Source organism: Marmota monax, unplaced genomic scaffold (genome assembly GCF_021218885.2).
Source record: "Marmota monax isolate L192 unplaced genomic scaffold, Marmota_monax_Labrador192_F-V1.1 WCK01_AAM20220418_F8-fsc00004, whole genome shotgun sequence".
Classification (NCBI taxonomy): domain Eukaryota; kingdom Metazoa; phylum Chordata; class Mammalia; order Rodentia; family Sciuridae; genus Marmota; species Marmota monax.
In genome coordinates this window covers 8,432,580-8,456,791 of record NW_026692881.1, presented here as the reverse complement: position 1 = coordinate 8,456,791, position 24,212 = coordinate 8,432,580, and the positions used below count along the sequence as shown (strand labels likewise).

The 24,212-nt window shown below is 32.0% G+C and overlaps 1 protein-coding gene across 4 annotated transcripts in view; it reads right to left on the bottom strand.

Annotated features, from left to right (window-relative positions):
* Positions 1–351: 351 nt before the first annotated feature.
* Positions 352–24,212, bottom strand: part of Pcgf5 (polycomb group ring finger 5) — a 117,801-nt gene continuing 93,940 nt past the window's right edge. For 3 of the 4 annotated variants that reach the window (XM_046450087.2, XM_046450086.2, XM_058581078.1), the window contains exons 7-10: positions 22,863–22,961; positions 20,518–20,607; positions 13,441–13,500; positions 352–6,060 (exon numbers count right to left, since the gene is read on the bottom strand). In XM_046450087.2, the coding sequence (XP_046306043.1) occupies positions 6,013–6,060; positions 13,441–13,500; positions 20,518–20,607; positions 22,863–22,961 (297 nt within the window). In that variant the 3' untranslated portion in view covers positions 352–6,012. The remainder of the gene's footprint in view (positions 6,061–13,440; positions 13,501–20,517; positions 20,608–22,862; positions 22,962–24,212) is intronic. The other variant, XM_046450088.2, reaches the window with a different exon arrangement.

Here is a 24,212-nt window from a genome sequence, read left to right as displayed (position 1 = left end):
CCCAGCTAAGTGTACATGGAGGGTATTAAAAACAAAACAAAACAAAACAAACAAAAAAACAAGCCAAGTTCTCTGACTGAAGGAGGAAATCCTTTCTTTGATTCTCCAATTGCTTTCTATTAGGTTTGATTAATCTAACAAAATAAAATTCTTCTCTCTGGGTGTAGACACCTGAAGAATTAGTTGAAGGGCAGTCTGCTACCTTGAAATTAAATAGTTGAAGAAGCTTCAGATCTCAAGTGCACAATGAATTTCAATAAAATTTGCTGCAGGAGCAGTACTTAAAGGAGACATTTTTAACCAAGGCTGCAATCTACAGGTGATAATATTAAATATACGACAAACAACAAATTATGCAATCAAAATTTTAATAACAAAGATACTATTTTTAACATGGTCAAATATACTTGGCTAAGTCCAGATTAAAAAAAATGTATCTAGCCCAACAGTACAATCATACAGCTTTGTACAGAACATTCCATAGATCAACAGAAAATACATTTGAGCACAAAAATAAAAAATATTTAAAGAGAATCTCTAAGCAGCTTTTTACTTCTGCAAAACAGACATATATCTTGTACTGATTAAATATCTACAAGTGCTTTCCTTTACAAAAATACATATATTCTTAATAGACTAAGTCATTAACAATGACCTGGTAATTCTTTCACTTCAATTTGAATGATTTATAAGCTAAATCTTACAACCACAAAAAGGTTTTTATTTGTATTAAGATGTTACCACTTTTGACAAAAAGCTTAAAATATTTCATATTTCAAAGTAAAATTAGCAACATAACATTACAATATATTCTATCATAGCTTTATTTATTGTGAGGGCTACCCTAATATAAACGGATGATCGCTGTTGTGTTGCCAGATGCAGGAATGCAGCGGAACATTGATACTCCCCCCACAAGCTCTTGTCCTGGACCACAGCTTCATAAGGACACTTAGGCCCCCACCCCCATTCTAAAAAATACGGCAAAAAGAAAACTGATCTCAAACAATGTTAGGCTGATCCCATTACATTTTAATGTGTAGAACTCCTGCTCCAGTGGATTGATGCGAAGTGTATGGATAAATAAACTAAACTGTTTTACTATCTCTACAATACCCAGAAATATTTAATCTTCATTTGTACTAGATTAGTTGCTTATTCCATGAAGTTCTGTAAGATGGAAGAAAACTAGATCCAGTATATATAACATGTATGTTTCACTTGATTCTAGATTTAAAAACTATTTAAAAGCATTTCTGAAAAGTCAGTCTCAGTTTTGAATCACTGAAAAAAGGACATAATGACTACACAGACACATTTGCATGAGCATTTAAAGTGATCAAATTATTTTAAGTTTAATTTTATAACTTTCTGAAGAGGAAGTGCTCAAGCATTTGATTCTATTTGAAAATATAATAAGGACAGCAAATAAACATACTATTTGTGAAAACTGTTACAAGAAGAGAATCACTTTTAAATTACTGGAAAACCACCATTGCTTTTTAAAAAACCAACACTATGAAAACCCTATACTGTATGTTTAAGAACATTTATAAACTTTATCTCATGTTTTCCACCAAAATATTACTGAACTAGGTATATCAAGTAAATCCAGACACAGTTGTTTATCTTGTGCTTTGAAAGGGCTTCAGAGTCTTTAGTGTATTTAATGTTTTTCAAAACCAGACCTAGCAGACATGTTATGTTCTTTATTGGTCTCCAAACCATAGGGATATACATCTTAAAATAATGATAATAGTATTTCAAGGTTTTGTGTTTCTAATCCAGAAAGAAAAGTTATGGCAAACTCAGTCATTTTTGAAATTCCTATAACCAATCAACATCTGGTATAAAGCTTAGCTGCTGGAAAGTTCCTTATGATAGTCCACAGTACATAATAGAGTGTACATTCACATTTAATTGATTCGAGGAGGTTTACCTAGTGATCCATCAGACAGACTTCATAAAATGAGTTTTACCTGAAAGGTGGCACACAGAATGAACTGAAGGAGAAATGGCATAATAGTACACCTCTCTTGATGTACATAGATGCTCTTGTATAGCTAAATTCTAATAATAATGCTTCTGCTGAGAAATAAGACAAAGAGTTACTTTTTAAGAAAACAAAACAAACAGGCCCTTTTAAGAAAACAAGACAAAAACAGGCCTTTAAGAAAATTTTGCTTCTGAATATTCAAAAAGCACTTATATAAATCCAGTAGAATGTACTATCTTCTTCACAAGTAAGGATGTCAACATTTTTACCAAAGTCTGTCTTGAAGAAAATTTCTCATATTACTAAGAACTTGGGAGCTAAATAAGTATGATTTATTTTATACTACCTCCACGGAAGAAAAGACTTCTCAAATTAAAATTTAAAATTTCAATTTCAATTTTCTTTTAAAAGTATTTCTCCCATATTTCATTCAGAAAAATGTGTTTATCGCTTTCTCATGTTTGAGGATTCCTAAAATCTGTCAGATGGTGCTGAAAAACAGTGAAAATATTTGAAAGCAAGTGTGCTCTGATTATTGCAAGAAAAACCTGCATTTGACCCTTCTCACCAAGAAAATTCAGTTTAAAGCCTTTCTTTGGTGATGTTTTAACAATTAAGGTTATTGCCTAACTATATAAAATCAAGTTGCTATCTAAAAACTTCCAACCTCCAAACTGTTAAAACTGTCTCTCTAACACAATTATTAACAATAAAATGTCTTTGGTGATATCTATATTCTTATGAAAATCTTTAAAAAGAAACTAATTTACAAGTGCCTATTTAGATATGAAACCATTCATGAGAGACAGATACAGACAACTCAAAATTGATGCAGTAAATCTAAAACAGAAATGCACTTTAGCAATGAGGCACTTTCTCTTAAATATTCAATAAAGCTAAACAGTTCACAATATAACATAACATACTTTTTTCCTTAAAGAACAAGTTCTAATTTAGGTGACATTTGAGTGTAAAATATAGTTTAGCAAACCCATTACATTTATAAAATGTGGCATATTAGTTTGGGATAGATGATGTTCAATAAGTAAAGAAATAATACACTTTTCTAAAAGTAGTTAAAAGATGTTACCCAAACCCAAAATTGAATATTACTTCATCAGTGAACCTTTTAAGTTTATTTTTTCATGCATCTTAGGAGTCTTATTAATCTAGAGAGAAGGCCATGTTTTGATTTCTCTATTAACTGATGTGATTAGTTCAATTAATGTGACATTTATAAACCACATTCTTTATATCCAAGATTCTTTGACCCTTCTGTATCTGATTTTTAAGGCAGATAAAACAGATACCAAAATATTTTATGGAAGTAAAGTTTTTTTCAGTTTATTGCTTAAGAAACAACAGATTAAAGAGTAAATTTAGGGTTATTCTCTGATTTTTAGAGATTCACAATATTACTCCTATAGATTATTAATATGAAGCATTTGTTTCTTAGCACCTTATTTTATAAAGCTAACCATAAAAGGTGCCTGTAAATTTTTTCTATACCTGGTTGCCTGCAAATTCTATGACCTGATGTAAGGAATAATTAACTGGGGATTTAGTGTATTACTGGACATGACGGCAGTCCCATACTTAGAAACTCATAGGTGACACACCAAGAGGTCAGATGAAGAATTTGAGGCTCTAGTGGCAATACAACATTACTCAGGACCATCAACAAATGTGAACCTTTGTCCAAATAACAATTGATGCCCTACTTTATTGTGTTGTGTTTTTTTTTTAAACATGTTTTGGCACAAATGCCATTGCATTAAATAAAATGTCAGTGCTTTAACATTAAATAAAATAATTTTATATACAACTATTCTCAATTCCATAATTGTTTCCTATATATTTCCTTGGAATATAGTGAAACATATGATTAGGCAAGGGTCAAATTTAAAGAAATCTTGTATATAAAACTAGTTTATGGCCGTAAGTTTTGGCTACGAAGCCAAAATATCCAAGTCTCATTTGTGGTTTTCAAAATGCACTTGTAATTCATTTTGAGTTAAGTAAATTAAAATAACTTCTATATGTGTAAAATACTTAAATCATTAATCCAGATGTGATGCATTTATAATTATTTAAAAAATTTCTCAAGGATATCTAGGAACTAGGTTTCACAGTATAGCAAAATAATTTCTGTAACTAAAGAACAAATTCAGTTTTTTGGAGGAGTGTAATGGTCTTTTCCAAGCATTGATAGTTAATAAAAACTGCCTTTTAAATTCCGCTTATGAACCCTTCCAAGAACACACATAATCTAACAAAATGAAGCTAAAAAAGTACTGCTGTAAACTTCTTCACCAAAGTCAGAACAATAACAGAAAACTTTAATACAGACTTTTGGACTTGATAAAACATATGTAAAAGATAATTATTAACTTTAAGCTTTTACATTGTGAAATGCAGCAAAGTTGAGATGTCTATTGTGTATTTCTTAGAGTTATACAATGTTTTATTTCTATGAAGCATTTTGACATCCAGAGGTGTTAACTGTGATACATGTTACTGGAAAATGTAGCACAGCTACCATGTATACAGTATAAAAACTATGTGTGTAACATATAGATTGTGCTCATGTCAGATTTCTAAAACAATTTCTCCTAATCTCCAGGATTTTTTTTTCCCTAAATTTCAAATTTCAAGGTTGTTCCAAAGCAACTGATAAAACAATTTCCAAGGAGGTTTGGTGAAAAAAAGTGTGATTTTTAAAAGCTTTAAAATAAAGTTTTTAATCTAATTTAAGGTAAAAAGACTTTGACTTGCAGACTAATCTGAAATGAATGGAAGACTTAACAAAACTGCAAAACCAACATCATCATAGTTCTGACCTTTACTGAGATCATGAATAAAACAATAATCCCCCCCATTACTACAGTATCTAAAAGAAAATATTCTTAAACCATTAATTTTGGTTAGCATGTTTATCCACTACACTGTATTTAATCTATTTGATGCATATGGTTTGGAAATGTGACCAGTAACTAACAGTTTGAATCTACAACTGTTTTTGAGATTTTGAAGCCATAAAATGTTATCTGCTCTAAAAATCCTAACATTTAAAATCATCAGACATAACCTTCTGCATGCCGCAATGACATACACCTAAGGCCAATTTTTTTTTTAAAAAAAGCATTCATTAAATGACAGCAACAACATAATGATACATACATCAAATGGGCTATACAATGAAGTTTCATGAAGCAGCACCCGCTTGTCATAAGGCATTATGAAAGATTAACCTTACTTACACATTAATTTTATTAGAAGTAAATGTGATCAGCTGCCAACATTGTGAATGGTTGTGAATCTAACTTAGGTTGTCCAAGAAGTCACCTACATTTCTGATCTGGATGGCTAACATGCCTTCCTTGTGCAAATTGGTAGACTACACAGAGATGCTTAGAATGTCTACAATTATGATGTGCTCCAATGTTAAAGAATAATTAGAATTCTTCACAAAAGGACTTGCACACTCAAGAATGAACTATTTCTTACACAAAAAGCTTACGAAGAATAGGACAGTGGCTCAGAAACCACTTATCTAAATACAGTTCCATACAAAATAATTTCAAGATATAATTATTAGGTTCTTGTACAGTACCCTATTTAAACAAGAATAAAATAGTTAAGTATGTGAAAACTGCAACACCACGAAAATTGAGCCATTTTACTAGTGTAATTAAACATTTGAACAATCTTGGAACAGGCAAGCAAAATATTCAGAAGGATGAATCATGGCTGCACAACTAACTGATTCCAGCCATGACGTGCACACTGTGAGACAGCACAAATACCTTATGCAGATGGATCAGTAGCAGAATGGCACTTGGTTTGCTCTTAATAGAAACAACATGAATGTTACTGACAATTTTAGAGACAGACAATGGCCTTATTTGCATGCTGAGAATCTGTGTCCCTCTAGTCCAACACCGTTCACTGTGCAATCTGTTGACGAGTAAACAAATAGTGCAGGATTCATTTCAGTGAAATCTAGGCCCCTTGGTCTAACCGAAATCAATTCTTGGTCGATACTGCAAAACCATAGGGTATGACTATAAAATAAAAACAGATGATGAATAAGACTATGTTTGCATAAAACAATATAATTTACATACAAAAGATTTTAAGCATTTAGGGTTATAATTTACTACATTTCCTGATGCTAGTGATTATACCAATTAAGATTTACGTTACTATTTACGATTTAAAGTATTACCATTATTTCTTTTGGTTGCCATTATTTTTCTTCAATCAGTCAAGTTTTCACTAATATGCAGCAGAGGTCAAGTTCAAAGCCTGTAGAAACCGTGGGGGGGCGGTGTTTGCATATGTGATCAAAGAGAGATAGGGCTTGTGGAGAATTATAAGCTACATGTCCCATTTCCAAGTATCCCACTAGTAAACCAGGTGTTGGGGTGGGGGTACTAGGAGTAGGGGCTGAAAAATGGAGCTGCTGCTGGTGAGAACCCACTGAGTCACATATTAAGAGACTCCATGCTCTGAATCTGTGAAACTGGAGTAGTTTTCACAAAGCACATTTTTAAAATAAGTTTGATATTTTTTGTCATTTTAGCATTTAAAATTTATTTGAATGGTCTTTTAAAAATATTGAAAACAAGTAGCTAATGTCACATGAAATACTATTTAGGTCACTACATTTTTTCAACAGTCAGTTGATACTATCGTATATTCAGATCCATTGTATAATTTTAAAAGGTTCATATTGTCCTAGATGTTGCTCTATTTAGAAAAGGTATCATAAATCTGGCTACCATATAGTACTAGAAAGAATGTTTTGCAGATAAAGGCATAAGCCATGCCACCTCTGCATCTGTTTTTACCTCCAGTTTCTGTAATAATATAGAACCAGACATCATAAAGTTGGAAAAGGTCTGAAGAACCAATAATTTTCCTTTTCGTAAAGCTGTAGGTTTCCCTTTTTAAAGTGAAATTTGAGTAGCTACTTTCATGGAATCAAGAAAAGGGGAGATGGCCACTCACTGATGTTTCTTCATCAGTGTAGGGGAATGAAAAAAAATCCAGAATAGAGAACTTTATTCTTTCACATAAATAAAGGGACAGACTGAGATTTTACAATTCTGAAAATGACCACTGAGGCACTTATAACTACATTACATATTGATAAGACTCAATGTTGGGGTATCTTTTACAGATGGCTAGCAACAAAAATGCTTTCCGAGGTGAAGAAGTAATGGATATGTCATTACTAGCTTTCTAAGAACTAGAATAATAATCTTATTCTCTTGAGATTTTCATGGCCTAAAATTATTTTGGTTCTAATTTTACTTAATCAAATTATCTAGGAGTGGGGCACAGGAATCTATATTTTATAAAACTCTCTGGAAGTTTCTAAAGCTGAGCCACATTTTGAGACCATTAACATAGGTACACTCCTAGCCTTACTTCATTAATTCCCATTCTACTTCACTCCAACCCACAGCTTTCTGTTTATTATAATAATCTTCACTTTTTCTTTCCATTCCTGACTATTGAATGTGCACACATTCTGTAATTAAGTTACTCATTTTAGAATACACTTAACATATACAGAAGTATCCATCAACAATGGATGAAAGCAGAGAGGGGAATAAAATGGCTTGGTTGTTATTGGTTGAAATTTTCTCAGATTTGGGCTGAAGATGGTTTTGTCTCTCCTCTCCAAAAAACCATTTATATTGATTGTATGACCATGTATGGAGATCAGTAATTTTATTGAACTGTGTCATAACACTGAAAATTCTTGAGTTGTACTGTAAGTTTTATTTATGTTTCAGTTACTTTCTGAAATAAGATGGCATCCCATTTACTAAATGAAATATGGCCTCTCTTTGCATTAAATTATTGCACTGATTCTGTTTCATAGTTTCTAATTCTCACAACTCATTGTGCAATAGCAACACACTATAAAAATGTACATTTTAAATGTGATAATTTTAGCAATGGTTAAAACTGTCCTTGATTAACTTTTTCCCTTAAAGAATAAATTCTTTTTATCATAAAACTGTTTTTATTTTAGATTTGAAAAATACAGAAAAGCATCAGTAAATAAATAAATAAATAAAGGAAAATTATTTAAATCCTATCATCTAAAGATCCTTCAAGTCTTTTTATCTACACTTTTTTTTCAAAAGTGGATTCATGCCAAACATTTTTTCATAAACAATTTTGTCTATTCAAAACCTTTGTGTTCATTTAAAATCTCACATACACATTTCCATACCATTTAATACATTCCTACATGATCATTTTTTTTTTCTTTTTTGGGTACTAGTGATTGCACTCAGGGGTATTTGACTAATGAGCCACATTCCCAGCACTATTCTGTATTTTATTTAGAAACAGAGTTGTCTCTATCTTATGCTATTTACAAAGGAAGTAGGGGCTGGGATTGTGGCTCAGTGGTAGAGCACTTGCCTAGCATATGTGAGGCACTAGGTTGATTCTCAGCACCACATATAAATAAATGAATCTATTAACAACTACAAAATATTTTTAAAAAGGAACTATATGTTAACCATATCTCCTTTTGCTGTACATTTGATATTATTCAATTTTTATGCTATTATAAATTTATCTTGACCCATTGCTTCCTATCCTTCCCCCCAGGACATATTCCTGGATATGGAACTACTGATTTAAACAGCACATACATTTTTAAGGGTGTTTTGATAAATATTATTACACTGGTCTTCAAAAAGCTGTTCTATTTTTACATTTCCCTAAGAAATATGAATGTCCAAGTACTATCCTTTACCTCTCTTAATTTGGCAATTTAATAAACATAAGATAGTATTTTATTATTTTTTTTGCATTTCTTGACTTTCAAAGAAGTTAATGTTTAGAATCTGTATACACTTATTAGCCAGCTGTATTTCCTTTTCTGTAACTTGCCTAATATGTTCTTTGTTCATTTTTTTTCCTATGGAAAGTTAGGCTTTTTCTTATAGATTTATATGAATTCTTTATGTATTAAGGACATTAAATCTTTTTTGTTATCTATTACAAATCTTTACTTAGATTTTTACCATTTACTTTTCAATATTAACAGTTAACTTGATTGGTTTTTATCTTTTTTATAGGTACAATGAGAAAGACCATTCCCAATCTGAGATCAGTTACTCAACTATATTTTCTTCGTGATCTTTTATGGTATCATTTGGAATATTTATCACTTTAAACTATCAGAAACTTATACTGGTGTATAATGTGAGTTATGAATTAAACTCCCCTGTCTCAGTACAATTAATGAAAACAAGCCCTACTAGATCTGCACCCAATAGTCAACACTATCTCTGAATGCATGATTTCCAACCCCACTCTCTTCTGTACTATCTGCTCTAGCACCACTGGCCTCCTTGCAATTCTTAGACAACCAGATTCACCCACTGCTAAGAGCCTTTGCAGTGTATTCCCTAGGCCAGAGTGCTCTACAGACAGATATTCAATTCATATAGCTATGTCTCTCATTTCCTTTTGATCAAAATCTACCATATCAAGAGGCCTTCCTTGATTATCTTAAAAGTAAATTTAATTAATCTATTTTCAATGTCTTCTAACACAAAAATTTACTTGGTTTTTTCCCCATCTGTTATAGTCATTAGAGTATAAGTTCCATGATAAAAAAAGGTTTGTGTTCATTTTAATTCTATATCCCCAGGTCTAGAAGAGTGACCAATGTCTACTAAATGCACAATACTAATATGCTCAATGATAAATGAATCTGTTTTTCTTCCATTAGTTTAAGATACTGTTTTCATAGATTCATAGATGCTGGAGTCTATTTCTAAATTATTCTTTTTTATTCATGTCTGTTTAAGTTACTACATGATTTTAACTATTTCAGCTTTATGATACATGTTTGTATGTGGCAGTGCACTTGTCCCCTTATTACTCATTTTAAAAATGTAATTGACCAGAAGCATCTGTGTGTGTGTGTGTGTATAAATATATATATATATATATATATATATATTTATTTATTTATTTATTTATTGAAAGAGATTTTATTCTCTTCCTATTAGGAAAGACAGTGAAAAGGTCTTCAAGAGGGGTGACAACTGGTGACATTACAACCATTTGGTATCATTCAGCAGAAGCATCAGTATTTTTTGATGAATTCTAGAATGCCTGAATTTGTCAAGTCAGATAAGAACCTGGAAAAAATATGTCTAAAATTATGCTTAAGTTCATAATTTTATCATGGGTAAACTGACATCTTTATGATATTTAATATACTCTTTAAATTTCTGGTGTGTGAAATGGAATTTTGGATAAATATAAAAGGATCTTTGTTCTTAGGAAATATTTGCTGCAGTATTTAATGGTCAACTGTACTAATACCTGATTTATTTTTAAATAGTTCTACAAAAAATAATATATAAAGAAAGAAATAAGAGAAAGATTTGGGAAAAGAGAGGGAGGGACAAAAGAGGCAGAAAATGTAATGAACTGTTAACTGGTAAATCTAAGTAAAGGTTAAGGCTATTCCTAAGTAATTATTTCAATTTTCCCACTCTTTTGAAAAAATTCAAAATAAAAACAAGTTAGAGAAAAAATAAGGACTTAACACTGATTTTTATTAAATATTATATATACACATACATATATGTATACATACATATATGTTAAAAGACTTAAAATTGAGGAGATAACCCCATAATATTAACCCATTCTCGCATTTCTGATAAAAATTATACAAGGTCTTTGTTATTCTTTTTGTATAATATGTTAGTATGTTTAATGGACCAAATATACTCAAGAAAGACAAGGAATGTAGCTGGTAGAGTCCTTGCTTAGCATGTGTGAGACCTTAAATTTGATTCCCAGCACTACCAAAAAATTTATGCAAAAGAATATTTAGTATATTTTAGTATATTGCTTATGTTCATACTTATATTCAAAATGAGATCTGGTATTAGTTTTGTTCTCTGTCAGTTTTGCTATCATGTTTATGTTACCCTTGTGAAACAAATTTGGAAGAATTCTTTTTCAGTGATTTAAAACTATATACAGCATGGGAGAGATCTACTTCTTGAAATTTGGAGAATGTGACCATAAAACCACTTAGGTCTGTTTCTCTTTCTCTCTCTCTCTCTCTCTCTCTGGTACTGGGAATTGAACCCAGGGGTGCTTAACCACTGAGCCACATCCTCAGGCCTTTTTATATTATTAGCTAGAGACAGGGTCTCCCTGAGTTGCTTAGGGCTTTGCTAAGTTGTTGAGGCTGGCTTTGAACTTGTGATCTTTTTGCCTCAGCTTCCCGAGCCAGTGGGATTACAGGTGTGTACTACCATATATGGCCCACTTACGTATCTCTTGAGGAAATTAATTCTTTAAATTTTTTTTATGCCTTTTGTGAATTAGTGGTTTAACTTCTCTTTCTTCTTGGGTTAATTTTTTTTTTTTTTGGTGGTGCTGGGATTCAATTCCAGGGCTTTATACATGCTAGAAGGTAAGTACTCTACCACTAAGCTACATTCCTAGCCCTTCTTGGGTAAATCTGAACCACTAATATTTTCCTAGAAAGTTTTCTATTTCAGAAAATTTTCACAAAATTAAAAACTCAATAATATATAGCTCTGTATGTACATATAATACATATTTTTTTCCTCTCCCTCTTTTTTTCTTTTGGTACTGGAGATTGAACCTGGGGATGCTTTACCACTGATAAACATCCCCAGGCGTTTTCATTTTTTATTTTGAGACAGGACCTTGCTAAGTTGCTGAAGCTGGCCTCGAATTTCTGATCCTCCTCCCTCAGCCTCCCCAATCACTAAGATTACCTATATATCAATATATTCTTGTAATAAAAAAGTGAAAACTTTTCCTAGAAAATTTCTGGTTTTGGCCAAAGGTACATACAATTAACTACAAATTCAATTTTTTTAAAAGACTATTATCTATCTATCTACATATATGAGACTATTATCTGTAATGAAGTATTGAAGAAAGAAATGGAATTTTGTGTAGATTTGAAAATTTGTCTCATTCCAGTCATTTTCTAATACTTTTCACTAAGATTTAAGAATATCTTTCTTTCTAAGGACACAGACATTGATACTAAGAATAAAATAAAAAAGCTGTGTGTATGTGGGTTCTAGCTATGGACAATATACCATTATGGATCAGCCCCAAATCAGCTACAAAGCTTAAAGCTAAAACATTTATAAACTTCAGAGTTTTATAAACTTTGCCAACTCTAACTAAATTATTTGTTCACCCCTTACCCTAATTTGTGTAATAGAAGGTAAAGGATGATTTTCTTTCCCCCTAAATGATTTCCTCTTGGCCTTTATAGATGTCATTATATTTGCTTATTCCACTGCTAAAAAAACTAGGACTTAAACATTGTATATGAAAAAAACATACATCTTAGTGAAGGCATGGGGATTCCTACAACATAGCCTTGACCAAAAGACTGAGGGAAATTTTAGATAAGCTGCTAATTCAAATTTTTTGATTAGTATTGAAGTATTAATACTTAACATTCATTCATTTGTCCAACTCCAAAACTGCTACACTGAAGTTTACTAGTTCTAAAGTTTACATAATTCTCCTTTCTTGGCTCCAAGGAAATAGGGATGAAGACTACTTTAATTGCTGGCATAAAAAATCTGGATATTTTAAACAAATGCTATGATTAGTCCACAAGATTAAGGTGGATCATAGATCATCTCTGAACCTAACAATAATCCTTACTATAGGGCACTTAAGTCTCTACTTTCCAAAAAATTTTAAGTGTATTTTTACTAGATAAACTTTTCTCAGACACATATTCAAATATTATCAGCACATTATTAAATTAGCTCACTATCATTTCCTTATTAAAAGAGGTAATAGGATTAAAAAACTTAGAGCAATGCCCTATAAGCAAGCTCACAATTAGATTTTGTTCTTGCTCCTATTTAGTCATCTAACTTGGCATTTCATCTTTTACTTATGGATGAATGGCTCATCAAAAAAAAAAAAAAAAAAAAAAAAAAGCCCAAACACAACATTTTGGGCTGGGAATATAGATAGTTTGGGGTAGAGCACTGCTTAGTGTGTGGATGGTGTGGGTTTGATCCCCAGCACTGCAAAATTAAAAATAAAATCACACTTATACAAAGAAGGCAACATCCTGATCCAATATAGATCAGAGATTTCTCAAGGACTGAAAGTAGTAATTATTAAGAACTTCTGACTCATAAATAATGGCCTTAACATTTATAATTTCAATTTATATTCAATAAAGTTAAATAATTATTTCAGGACAACTAAAATAATGGGGAATTTGGGGGATTTAAGTTTAGAAAAGATCATAAAAACATCAGTTTTACAGAGTGACATGTCTCAGTAACTCAAGTTGGGGATGAAGCGATCACTGCCATGGCATCATGATGGTCATATGTACCGTCGTGAGTGCCTCTTACCTGATACAAAGGGCCATCCTGAGAGCAGACTTGCGAAGCTGAGCAGTTCAGACACCGAAACTGCGGAGGAGATGAACTCATCAGATAAGAGGCATCCACAACTGGATACATATTTAAAATTGATTATTTAAAATATTTTAACGTCAAACATTAAGAGTCAACATGATTAATTAAAAAAAAACACTGAGAAAATGATAGTTGGTTTTGAAAAAAATAGATTCAATAACTTAGTGATTGGTAAAATTTAGCTTGAAGTAATTTTAGCAACTAGCTATGAGTTAGGTTAATATTTTGAAAATACCAATATGGTATCCTACCCTTTCCAAATACTAGTTCCTGAGAAAATCCTCATCTCTTGGTATATAAGGGCACCCTCTTTCTTCCATCCCTTCCTGCGATCAGTTTCTCCTAGGTCTCCTATTCAACTACCCCGGAAAGCAGCACTGTTCAGTGAGATCAGAGCACAGAACTTCGCTCAACCTATAAGGGATCCATTTCCTGTTTTATTTAGGTTCTTTATATTGCCCAAATTAGAGTCTTAGTCTCCATATCTATTTTAATAGCATTAGATTATGAGCTCCTTGAATATATTTCATATTTACACTTGCAGTCTTATATAGTTAAGACCCAGAACTGACAAACAGCAGCCACTTCATTAAGTATTGTATAAGTAAATAAATGAATGAATATATTTTTAAACTACTGAGTAGATTCATTTGTAACAGTTTAACCACATGTGAAATCGTTATTAATCGTTATTAATCTTGATTTCCAAAATATGCTACAACTTGTTAAATACAAATATAATTTTCATTGTAATGGGACTATAAAACAATATATATTTTAAATTATGCATATATGAAGTCTACATTGCATATTCTTCAAATGGAAAAATTAAATACATAAAAGTTATAAATAAATCAGAATATTTCTAACTTCCCAGAGTAGCTTTTAAAAGATATACTTTGAAAGATTATAAATTTTCTATTTCCCCAAAATACTTAGGCAAATTTTTTTCTTTAGAAGCTGGTCCTTGATTTTGAGTATAGCGCTCATCAACATGCTATAAAATGTGACTAGTAGTATGATTTTTTGGTGACTTCCTTTTTCTCTGAAGAGTTTCCAAGCTCTGGCCTATTCGACTTTGCCTAACGAGGCAAGTTGTACATAGCATTCTATTAGAGAGTTAAAGTGGAAAAATGCTATTTCACTAGTTGTTCTTTTCTCTATTAGTCTCTTTGGTATCAGTCAAGATGGGTACCTTTGCTTTTCCTAAAATTGCAAATAATACAAAAATAAGTCAAAGATAGATAAGCATGGTACAGTCACTTCTGTGCTGGACTAGCAGATGCTGCTGGAGGAGATGAAACTAATCAGGATCACCTAGGAAAAGACTGTGATGACCACTGACAGTGTGTTCTTTACCCTACCCAAGAAGGGAAGAGCAGGAAGACATGACTCCATGGCAAAAAGATTGAATAGAAAGATACTGACAGAGGTCAGAGGTGAAACCAAGTGAAGGAGGAGGAAACTATAATCATAATGAAAGTTAACATACATGAGCTATTACTAAAATAATTAACATTTATTATATCAGGCACTTTGCTAAGAACTTGAGTATATAATATTTCATTAATTCTTGTTCAACTTTTCAACACAGGCATTGATACTTTAATTTTTAAGGATCAATTAAGGAAAACTAGGAAGCAGGACACATTTGGAAGAAAAATTACTGCAACCTCTGTAACAAAAGATTCATACTTAGAATATATAAAAAGCTCCTTGAAGAAAATTTTAAAAAGTCAAACATAATGATGAAAAAATAAGACAATGAATATGAAAGTTCACAGATGAAATCTAAAATTGATAATATGCAGAGTTGGTGAGGATGTCAGAAAAGGGACACTCCCTTGTATATTACTGGTATGATCATAAACTGTTCTTTTTAGAGAACATTTTTTCAACATTTCTCAAAATTTAACATATACATACTCTGTTGTAAATCTACTTCTAGGAATCCAGACAATAGATATGCTTGCACATGGGCAAAAAATACATGTACCCCAAAATATATGGCAATGTATATAAATATACGTCAAAAAAACCTTAAAAAAATCAAAATGTCCACCAAGCTATTTCATTAATTAAACAGTGCTACATCCACACATATTAAATTTTATCACTATATTAAAAAGAATTATTTCAAAGTTTATTTTTTCCACAGATTTATTGCCAAGCAAAAAAAGAAGTCACAAAACAATATATACTGTTCATATTTCAGACAACAGTGATGACCACTGGCATGGATATTATGAACAAAATCCAAGCATTAGACTGATGATGTTATTAGATGACTGAGCCCTTTCCAAACTAATTCTACACCTTCAATTTGTAGATGTAGAAGCCAAAGGACAAGTAAGTAGTCCTATCACACTAAAATCCTATTACTCAAGGATGGTCAAAGATCAGATACACTGGTTTCTTCTGGGAGCTTTCTAGAAAAACAGAACCTTAGGCTCTGTCCCAGACCTACTGAGTCAGTATCTGTATTTTATCAACATCCCAAGATGATTTATATTTGGGTTAAAGTTTGAGAAGTACCGTTTATTTTTTTTAACGTATATTTTCTCCCACTAAGAAGCAAACATCATGGTCAGCCATGAGTACAAGAAATTCCAAAGTGACAATATCATTAAGAACTGAAAAAATTTCTAAGTATCTAAGTTTGACTGGATGTTTGTTTTGATTCCTAAAGATAAAAATCTTTCAAAAAAAGATCAAAATGGAGAAGTGGGTCCAGAAAGGGCAGGGCTAAAGAAAAGGGTCTAAGGTTGAAGTGGAACTAGTCCTGGACAGAGGAAAGCAGTGGTGCAGAAGGTGCGTGGTGCAGGGAGACATTGCACTACTTGAGGACTTCAGGCAAAATTGATTGTCCTGAGATTCCTCCAGTAGGGTAGGAATGGGACAAGGTAAGGGGTGATCTGAATATGGAGTAGCCTTGCTAGAGGTGAAATAGCCAATATAGATAAAGAGATTTACTCAGTGACATAGATAAAGAGTAAGGAACATATGAGTAGATGTCTCACAGAAGCAAATACAATGAAAAACTATAATGATGCCAATTCCAGTGAAGCAACCTAGAAATATAATTCACTGCCAATCACAATCCCATTCAAAGATTTGTCTAGTTTTACCCATTCTTCCAGACTAAACAATTTTTTAAAAATAGGTATTTTTTTGCCCCAATAGGTACTAATATACATCATAAAGCAACTTAGAAGACCTATTTGTTTTATAAGACATTTTAGTTTAGACTCTAACCAAACTTATCCCAAGGTAAATGGACAATTTTCTAACAGGGTTTTTAGACAGGGGTGTTATATAATCAGATTTTTAAGAAGCTATATAATGTGTAATGCTGGTTCAGAATAAGACCTGCTCAAAAGAACAAACCAGAATACCCAGGGGCATATACACATATGTGTATGTGTGTATACATTCATATACATGTATACATATGTGTAGATAATGCTGATATCTTGAAATAATAAGGTAAGGTATGGATTATTCAATAAATTTTATTTCTGATTAAAAAAATTTAGAATAAAATAGAATTAGGACTTGTGAACATGTGTATGCAAATAAATCAATCCCAGGTGGATTAAAATGTTTACTATTAGAAAGGATAAGAAGTGAAACAACCACATCATACTCATTAGTTTAGGAAACAACCCCAGCCCAAAGCAGAACTAGTTATCCATGGCAGTAGATGGAATAATGAGAGCTTTTCAGACATCCTGGCCTCTTGATGGCAGAGATAGTACGGAATGAATCACAAAAAATAGGCTAGTAGGGGCTTAATGAAGAAATGATTGTTTTATTACTTAATTGCTACATTTGTCCAGGTCACTCTTCTGCCAGAATTCATTTAAAATAATAATTTTGTACTTAATTGGAACCAGAGCAAGAATTTAAAGTTTGTTTAACAGAAAACAAACAAGAAACTAAGATTCAAATAAATAAAATTATCTTTAGGATATATTTCATGTAACTACTACTTTATAAAAGATAAAATTTTCATTTAATTTAGTCTTCAAACAAATGTATTGGGCAGTGTGTTAGGTGCTGGAAATTCAACAGTGACCAAATGAAAATCCCAGTCTTTTTTTTTTTTTTTTTTGGTACCAGGGATTGAACCCAACAGCACTTGATCACTGAGCCACATGCCCGTCTCTCTCTGTCTCTCTGTCTCTCTCTCTTTTAATTTTGAGACAGGGTCTCACTAAATTGCCTAGGCTGGCCTTGAATTTGCAACCCTCCTGCTTCAGCCTCCTGAGTTGCTGCAATTACAGGCATGCTTCACCATGCCTGGCTAAAATCTTAGGTTTTAAATTACAGCTAAGTGAGGGGACATATAATAAACATATAAACAAGAGGCACAGTATGTCAGATGGTTTAAAATAACTATGAAAAACAATAAGTATGAAAAGGAATTAAAGAATGTCATCAGAGAGGGAGTTGTTAATTTTAAGGGAGGCCAGTGGCCTCACTGAGAAGGTGACACAGAAGCAAAATTCTTGAAGTAAAATGTGTGAAGGAACTAGCTGGATGAATACCTGGGAAGGCAATACCAGTAGGGCATGTTTGAGGAAGCACAGAAGACACTGTGGCTAGAGGGCTGTGAGCCAAAGAGAGAGGAAATGGTAAAGTGTGTGTTGTGGTGGGAGTGACAGGGAGAACTATGTGGGAGCCATCTCTATGGGTCTTTGGAAGGACTTGCCTTTTATCTAAATGATAATAAATTGAACAGAATGGCACAGAGTGACATGTCCTCTAGCTGTGGTATCAGGTGAGGAGAGTATGTGGGTAGTAGGGTAGAGGCCAGCTAAGAGACTTTCAGAATCATTATGGAAAATGTCCATGGTGAATGAGACCAGAGTAGTAGTAAGACACAGCTGGATTCTGATTCTAGTATTTTGATGGCAGTGGTTAGAATTTGCTAAGGATGAATGAAATAAAAAGAAAGTAATCAGGGCTGATTTCAGGAATTTTGGTCTGAGCAATTGGAAAAATGAAGCTACCAATCTCAAAACCACTGAGACTATGAAGAATGAGGGAGACATAGGTTTGGAGAAGAACAACCAAACAACCAGAATTATCATGAAAATAGAAAAAAAAATAGACTAATATATTATTTTACTATGTACTAGATGTAAAAGGTGGTAATTTTTCTTATTGTTTTGTTTTTCACCTAAATGATAAATCATGATATTGAATCACTTTTTGAACTTTTATTAAAATGACTCAAATAACTAAAGAATTCAAACTATTCAGAAATGTGTTACCAGAAATTTAATTATATTAAAAATTGATATAACTATAGTCTATTAATACACAATTTCTGTGAAGTCATATCTAGCAGTATGGGTAACTTTTGACAGGGATCTTGTGAAGGACAGGTGAGCACCAGCAGAGGCCTCACACTGATGGCCATTTACATCTCTTTTAACACTGAACTAAAGAAAGCTAAAAGGACATCCAATACAATGCTAATGTTTTAGGTAATATTACAATATTCCCTCCCCAACAGTACTGGCTAAGAGAATTTACTCTCTCTGCAATCTGCACCTGGTATCTGACAGATTTTGGTTTTAATACTTACAACAAAAGTAATTCATATACAACCCTTTAAAAGCACTATGAAATGTCACAGAAAGGCAAGTAGTTATTTACCAAATACAAAGACAATTAAAAAAACAAAACAAAGAGATTCGATGAATTCTTTGAGATCAACAAACTAGTTGATGACTGACACTAAATGTAATTTTTTCTTCCTGGTCTTGAACTCTTTTTGCTATGGCTAATGCATTCAGCTTCACAAAAAGGATTCACCCATGTGAAACTCAAATAGGAAAAAATTCTGATTTAAGAAGTTAGGTGGTTCATGTATTATTATATCATATCAAGACATTTCTTCTGAAAAACAGCCAAATGTTTTACCCACTGTTTGCTTTTTAACAGTTGCAAAGATATTTACGTTCAATGTAAGTATGTTTGAACTACTGAAATATGGCAACCCCTGTTATATCTGGATTTTACATTACCTATTCCTTGGGAGAGGTAACATTTCTTAATTTTGTGTTTTATTTTATGAGTAACTTACATTTTATAATAAAATATAATAAAACCTACTTACAAAATAAAAGCATTACATTACTCAGAGTTGGAAAGTACGATATTGTACCATAAACACCACAGAATCTTAATATCTTAAAGGTGACCTTAGAAGTTATCTAGTCCAACTTTTCAATCAGTCTTCATTAAGGCTTATTCATCACTCAGATCATGAAGAGAATTTCAGTAGCATTACTGCAATATTCCTTACTCCCACAAATCAGTCTTATAATCCCTAGTGCCTCAAACTTCCCTAATATCCCATATTAAACTCAGATGTACTCAAACCTATATTAGGACTAATAAAAAAGATGAGAGTTCAAAATACAAAATTTACTTTTTGGTTTTCTTAGATTTTCTCCTCTAAATAATTTCTCCTAGGGCATAGGCACAATAATTAAATTCTGGTATCAGAAACCACAGCAAATTCACTTACCCTTAGGTCTGATTTTATACTTTCAATGTTAAGGAGGTACCTGAAAAAGAGATTATCCAGATTCTACCCAATATGTCCCTTATCACAACTCTAAATGAATTCTCTCATTGACCCTTAATTATACCATTTAGTGCAGTACTTAGTCTCCCCACCCCCTGTCTATATACTTATAAGTTCCTATTAGTTACTGGGCTTTTAAAAAATATGTGTCATCTTTCTTGAGGTTAGCAGAATCCTGAGCATATTTTAATGGAGTTTTGAACTCACCTTAAAAAACAAAAACACGTATAACACAGACATTGGTCTTGTAATTGAACCAGTTTTCAGAATGCTTGAGACAAACAAGAGGAACCAGTTTCTTCTTCACAAGCCATATTTTCATAAAATTCCTAAGTATATTGTTAAATTTTAATAATAAAATAGTATATAACTAAATATACACATAGGTAAATATAAAAGCAATTTACGTTTTCTCCTCTTAGTCGCCATCTTGTCATATAGATGAATTCCATAGTATGATCCTTCCCCATAATTTCACCATTGCACAGCACATCCAACTTTAAAAAGAAGTTACAGATAATATTAACATAAATAATTTTCAATTCACAAATTTTAATTTTTTTCAGATTTCAAGAGATCCAAACAATTATAACAAAATAGAACTATTTCTTTTTAAAAGAACACTCAATATTTTTACTTTCTAGCACTTTTCTTTCTCACAGAATATTAACAATTCAGATATAAATTAAAGAAGCACTATTTATCTTGTCCAATATAACCTGGTTCTCAAGTTCAAACACATAATTCATAAATGCAATACAGACCTTCTTATTCCACATCTCTGTGCAACCTCAAAGGATTTAGCTACACTTTGCCCTTGCTGAATGAGAACAAACTGTAGCAAGCTCATAGTTCCTTACAGCTTCTCTAGCTTCTAAATTCATCTCTCAGAATCCTTTGGACTTTCCAAGATCGAAAGGGGTTACTTAGTTCCAATTTAAAGAAGGTAATGAATATAGATACAATAATTTATAGAGTCTTTGAAGTATATGAGAATTTCTAGTAATTATTGATAACTAAATTGACACAATATTTAGGACTATAGCACAGATCTGTGTTCCAGGGCTAGTTGGGTTCTCTGGGTACTTGGTTGGTACTTGTACAATAGTTACAGGATCTTCCTCTTACCAGGCATGAATTGTCAATAAAGGGTTATACTTATAAATGATCATTTTTGGTCTATGTTGCAGGAACCAAACAACTCCCCAAATCCTTGTGAAGGCCACAGGAACTCTGGCTACTGTTCATTAATTTGACAAAGCATAATTAAACAGATCTCTATAAATAACATTTCAGTTCTCTAGCTATTGAAATCAACTAGTAAGATTTCATAAGCATGAAGAAGAGTTCCAAAGAATGAGTTCTAAATAATTATGTCTGGCTAGACAGAAATTACAGTTTTGAATATTAAGTCTAAAACAAATATAGTCCCAATTGTATTAGACATGTGAGACTGAATTGATCTTTTGATGATTGATGATGACTTATATGAACTTCAAAATGCTTTTCAGACATCATTTTATTAACTCTTAAAAAAACAAAGTAAATAATCTCCCTTTCTTTACATCGCCTGTAAAATTCACAAGCAAAGAAGTAAAGAAATTTATATAGGATGCTATTACTAATCATTTAACAAATAACTATCCTTCCCCAACTAGCAAGTCTGTAAAAGAAGTTCCAGCTGCCAGGCATTTCATTAAATCATCCCCTAACAGGCCAGGCAGCAAGATAATGGGAGACAAACAATATTTCTACGAAATCATAGGAAAATTCTTTGGGATAGATAAGGAGCTATCCGTGGAATAAATCTGTTTTCTTTCCATCTTAGTCTACAGACAAATATAAACCTGCCAGAAGTAATACTGAGAGTAAGTGTTCCTAGCTCTAACAACTTTCTGAATAGAAACAAGAAATTGGTAAATTAATAAGACTTAAAAGTAAGGAGATAAAACTGTACATGGTATTTTGCAAGAAGAAAATAAAATATAAAACCGCATCATAAAAATGATTACATTGTCTACTTTTCACTGTGGTTATATCTATAAATTGTTATCTTTTACTTTTACCAATCACTGGGCTCTGATATCTAATTGTTGCAATTTTTTAATACAAAAAATTATGTTTTTGGAATTTTTCTTTTGTGTTTGTTAGACCAAACTATAATAATAATAAAAAATTAACCCAGACTAATCAGTCATCAGAGAAAACTTAAGTTTAAGATCAAAGGCTTCCTTTAAAATACAGATTTCATACCTGTCAATGCCTATGTTCAAATCCTATCACACTGTATTTTTCTTATGCTTATTATTTATAATATTTTCTGAATACGTAAGCTAGCTATAATCAATATCAAATTAATCATTATCATTTCTTATAAGAAGATGAAAGTTTCCACAAAAGTTAATTTGAATATATTATGTTAAAACTCATTCTTTTTGTTAGAATTTTACTTCAGAACAGAGTTATGAAAAAAAAGCAAAAAAGAAAGAAAGATTAGGCTGGGTGCAGTGATGCATGCTTATAATCCCAGCAGCTCAGGAGGCTGAGGCAGGAGGATTGCAAGTTCATAGCCAGCCTCAGCAAAAGCAAGGAGCTGAGCAACTCAGTGAGACCCTGTCTCTAAATAAAATACAAATAGGGCTGGGGATGTGGCTCAGTGGCTGAGTATACCTTAGTTCAAACCTTGGTTCCCCCTCACCCTCCAAATAATAATAATAATTTAAAAAGCAAGGTTAGACATTATTTAACTTACCTCATAAGAACTTGGAAGTTTTAGTTTTAAACTTAGAAATTTTTTAATAGTTCCTACAGTTACACGTGTAGAACACCGAATGAATTTCTTCATTAGACCCTAAGGAAATAAAGATGGCTAATTAAAACATTCTACTTTACTTTTTATGAACCATTTTCACTATACTATCATTTTGAGTATTTTCAAAATGTTTTGTGAGAATGTTTCAATTTATAGCTCTTTAGTACTTGTAAGTAAAAATGTTCCTGGTTCTCATTTACAATACATTCTTCAATATGTATACCTATGCGTTCAAGGAAAATCCTGGCAAAAAGACAATAGGCTTATTATTAAGACATTTTAGTACAGAAAACACTGTGAGTTTAAATAAAATACCACAAAAAGCATGAAATATTCTATCATCACTTCTGAAAGCATTAGGGACATTTTCTAAACATGATGCCATAACTTAAATGATTTTAGAAAGAGCATTGATTTAAATGAGACCTGAGGAGCTCTAGCATGTAATAGAAGCCAGTTAGGCCAAAACATGCCTCAGCAACTAAAAGCTATACAGTATAGAATCTGGGTTTCAAAAAAATCATGCTCCTCTGAGGAGCTACAATAATACTTGACTGGAAAAAAACAGGTCAGTGTGTTTTGATGTGTCTCATTTGTAAAATGCACAGAGCAGTACCGATTCACTCTTCAAGCCTGAGCATCTTTAAGATATAAGAATATCCCAGAATAGATATTCAAATTAAAAATGAGACAAAATGAGATCACACACATTATAAACATATGAACCAATATGTGAAACAAAATTACATCTCACAACCTGAAAAGTTATCTGCAAACTGAAACAAAAACAAAATACAACTGAATCTTAAAGATACAAAGTATTACTCCTATTTAGATGCCTAACAAATTGGGTCAACATCCAGAACAATACCTTAAGTATTTTTAAATTTACTAAGTTAAAAGTAGAACTTTTCAGTTAATGTTCACTTCCTAGCAAAACACAGTTCCTGACAAAAATTAACAGAAACAAATCCACAACTGATAACTGATCACAATTCAAATGGTAAAGTATCTATTAAAAGAAAACAAGCAAGTTAAAAGTTACATTAGTACAGTTTTGCAAGTTTGAGTAAAGTCAAAGCATGTGAGGATACTGGGAGACCTTTGAATGTAATCTCAACTGCAGAAGAACCTTGATATCAATGCAGAAATGACCTTAATATCACTACCCAATCTTTCAGAGAACATAATTTTTTTAGAGATGTCAGATGAGTTAAAGCAACATTTTTAAAATGGGTCAAAAACTTTTAAATTTATAACTCAATAAGCTTTGACATGAATCTAACAAAA